The sequence below is a fragment of the Lepidothrix coronata genome, unplaced genomic scaffold (assembly GCF_001604755.1).
Source record: "Lepidothrix coronata isolate B3197 unplaced genomic scaffold, Lepidothrix_coronata-1.0 Scaffold107, whole genome shotgun sequence".
In the NCBI taxonomy this organism is placed as follows: Eukaryota; Metazoa; Chordata; class Aves; order Passeriformes; family Pipridae; genus Lepidothrix; species Lepidothrix coronata.
Window position 1 is genome coordinate 4,764,372 of NW_016690287.1, and position 1,997 is coordinate 4,766,368.

Sequence of the window (1,997 nt, forward strand, 5' to 3'; positions counted from 1 at the left end):
TCCCCAGGAAAGAAAGCCTGTGAGCTTTGGCTTTCAGGTGCAGTTGGTGGAGCAGCCTGGGCACTCTGTGGGCAGCAAGAGCTTTCTTGTCTGGCACCTTTTGTCTGAGAGGAATCTTCATTTCTCTTCCAGTTTGGGGAGGTGGGACCGGCTTGTGAAGCACACAGCGGAAAAAAGGGAACAGCAGCTCCTTCCCCCAGTACAAAAAGCGTGTAAGGTTTGGCTTTCAGGTGCAGTTGTTGAGGCACCCTGGGCACTTTGTGGGCAGCAAGAGCTTTCTTGAGTGGCACCTTTTGTCTGGAGGAATCTTGGTGGATCTGAAATTTTGGGAGTCGGAATGGCAGTAGCATCACAGGGCTGAAAAAAGGGAAAAACAGCCCTTATCCCCAGGAAAGAAAGTCTCGTATATTTGTATTTCTAATGCAGTTGGTGGGGTAGCTAGAGTACTCTGTGGGCAGGAAGAGCTTTCTTGTCTGGCACCTTTTGTCTGGAGGAATCTTCATTTCTCTTCCATTTTGGGGAGCTGAGACAGGCACTTGAATCACAGGGCGGAAAAAAGGGAAAAGCAGCCCTTATCCCCAGGAAAGAAAGCCTGTGAGCTTTGGCTTTCAGGTGCCGTTGGTGGAGCAGCCTGGGCACTCTGTGGGCAGAAAGAGCTTTTTGAGTGGCACCTTTTGTCTGGAGGAATCTTCATTTCTCTTCCAGTTTGGGGAGGTGGGACCGGTACTTGAAGCGCAGAGCGGAAAAAAAAGGAACAGCAGCTCCTTCCTCCAGTACAAAAAGCGTGTAAGGTATGGCTTTAAGGTGCAGTTGTTCGGGCACCCTGGTTAATCTGTGGGCAGCAAGAGCTTTCTTGTGTGGCACGTTTTGTCTAGGAGGAATCTTGGTCCATATGAAATTTTGAGAGTCGCAATGGCAGTAGCATCAAAGGCCTGAAAAAAGGGAGAAACAGCCCTTATCCCCAGGAAAGAAAGAATCCTATATTTGCATAGCTAATGCAGTTGGTGGGGTAGCCAGAGCACTCTATGGGCAGGAAGAGCTTTCTTGTGTGGCACCTTTTGCCTGAAGGAATCTTCATTTCTCTTCCAATTTGGGGAGGTGGGACAGGCACTTGAAGCGCAGGGCTGAAAAAAGGAAACAGCAGCACTTCTCCCCCAGAAAAGAAAGCCTGTGAGCTTTGGCTTTCTAGTAGAGTTGCTAAGTCAGCCTGGGCACTGTGTGGGCAGGAAGAGCTTTCTTGTCTGGCACCTTTTGTCTGGACGAATCTTCAATTCTCTTCCATTTTGGGCAGGTGAGACAGGCACTTGAAGCGCAGGGCTGAAAAAAGGGAAAAACAGCCCTTATCCCCAGGAAAGAAAGCCTGTGAGCTTTGGCTTTCTAGTAGAGTTGGTAAGTCAGTCTCGGCACTCTGTGGGCAGTAAAAGCTTTCTTGTGTGGCACCTTTTGTCTGGAGGAATCATCACTTTTCTTGCATTTTGGGGAGGAGGGACCGGCACTTGAAGCGCAGAGCGGAAAAAAAGGGAACAGCAGCTCATTCCCCCAGTACAAAAAGCATATGAGCTTTGGCTTTGAGGTGCAGTTGTTGGGGCACCCTGGGCACTCTGTGGACAGTAAGAGCTTTCTTGTCTGGCACCTTTTCTTCTAGGAGGAACTTTGGTGGATCTGAAATTCTGGGAGTCGAAATAGCAGTAGCATCACAGGGCTGAAAAAAGGGAAAACCAGCCCTTATCCCCAGAAAAGAAAGTCTCCTACATTTGTACTTCTAATGCAGTTCTTGGGGTAGTAAGGCACCCTGTGGGCAGGAAGAGCTTTCTTGTCTGGCACCTTTTGTCTGGAGGAATCTTCATTTCTCTTCCTTTTTCGGGGTCTGAGACAGGCACTTGAAGCGCAAGGCTGAAAAAAGGAATAAACAGCCGTAATCCCCCAGGAAAGAAAGCCTGTGAGCTTTGGCTTTTTAGTAGAGTTGGTAAGTCAGCCTGGGCACTCTGTGGGCAGCA

The 1,997-nt window shown here is 49.1% G+C and overlaps 1 protein-coding gene across 1 annotated transcript in view; it reads right to left on the reverse strand.

Annotated features, from left to right (window-relative positions):
* LOC108501730 (pistil-specific extensin-like protein) overlaps positions 1 to 1,997 on the reverse strand; it is a gene marked incomplete at its 5' end in the record, with an annotated part of 7,472 nt that overhangs the window by 2,274 nt on the left and 3,201 nt on the right. The window contains 2 exons of the mRNA XM_017823920.1: positions 1,056 to 1,124; positions 1,249 to 1,317. Coding sequence (XP_017679409.1) covers positions 1,056 to 1,124; positions 1,249 to 1,317 — 138 coding nt within the window. The remainder of the gene's footprint in view (positions 1 to 1,055; positions 1,125 to 1,248; positions 1,318 to 1,997) is intronic.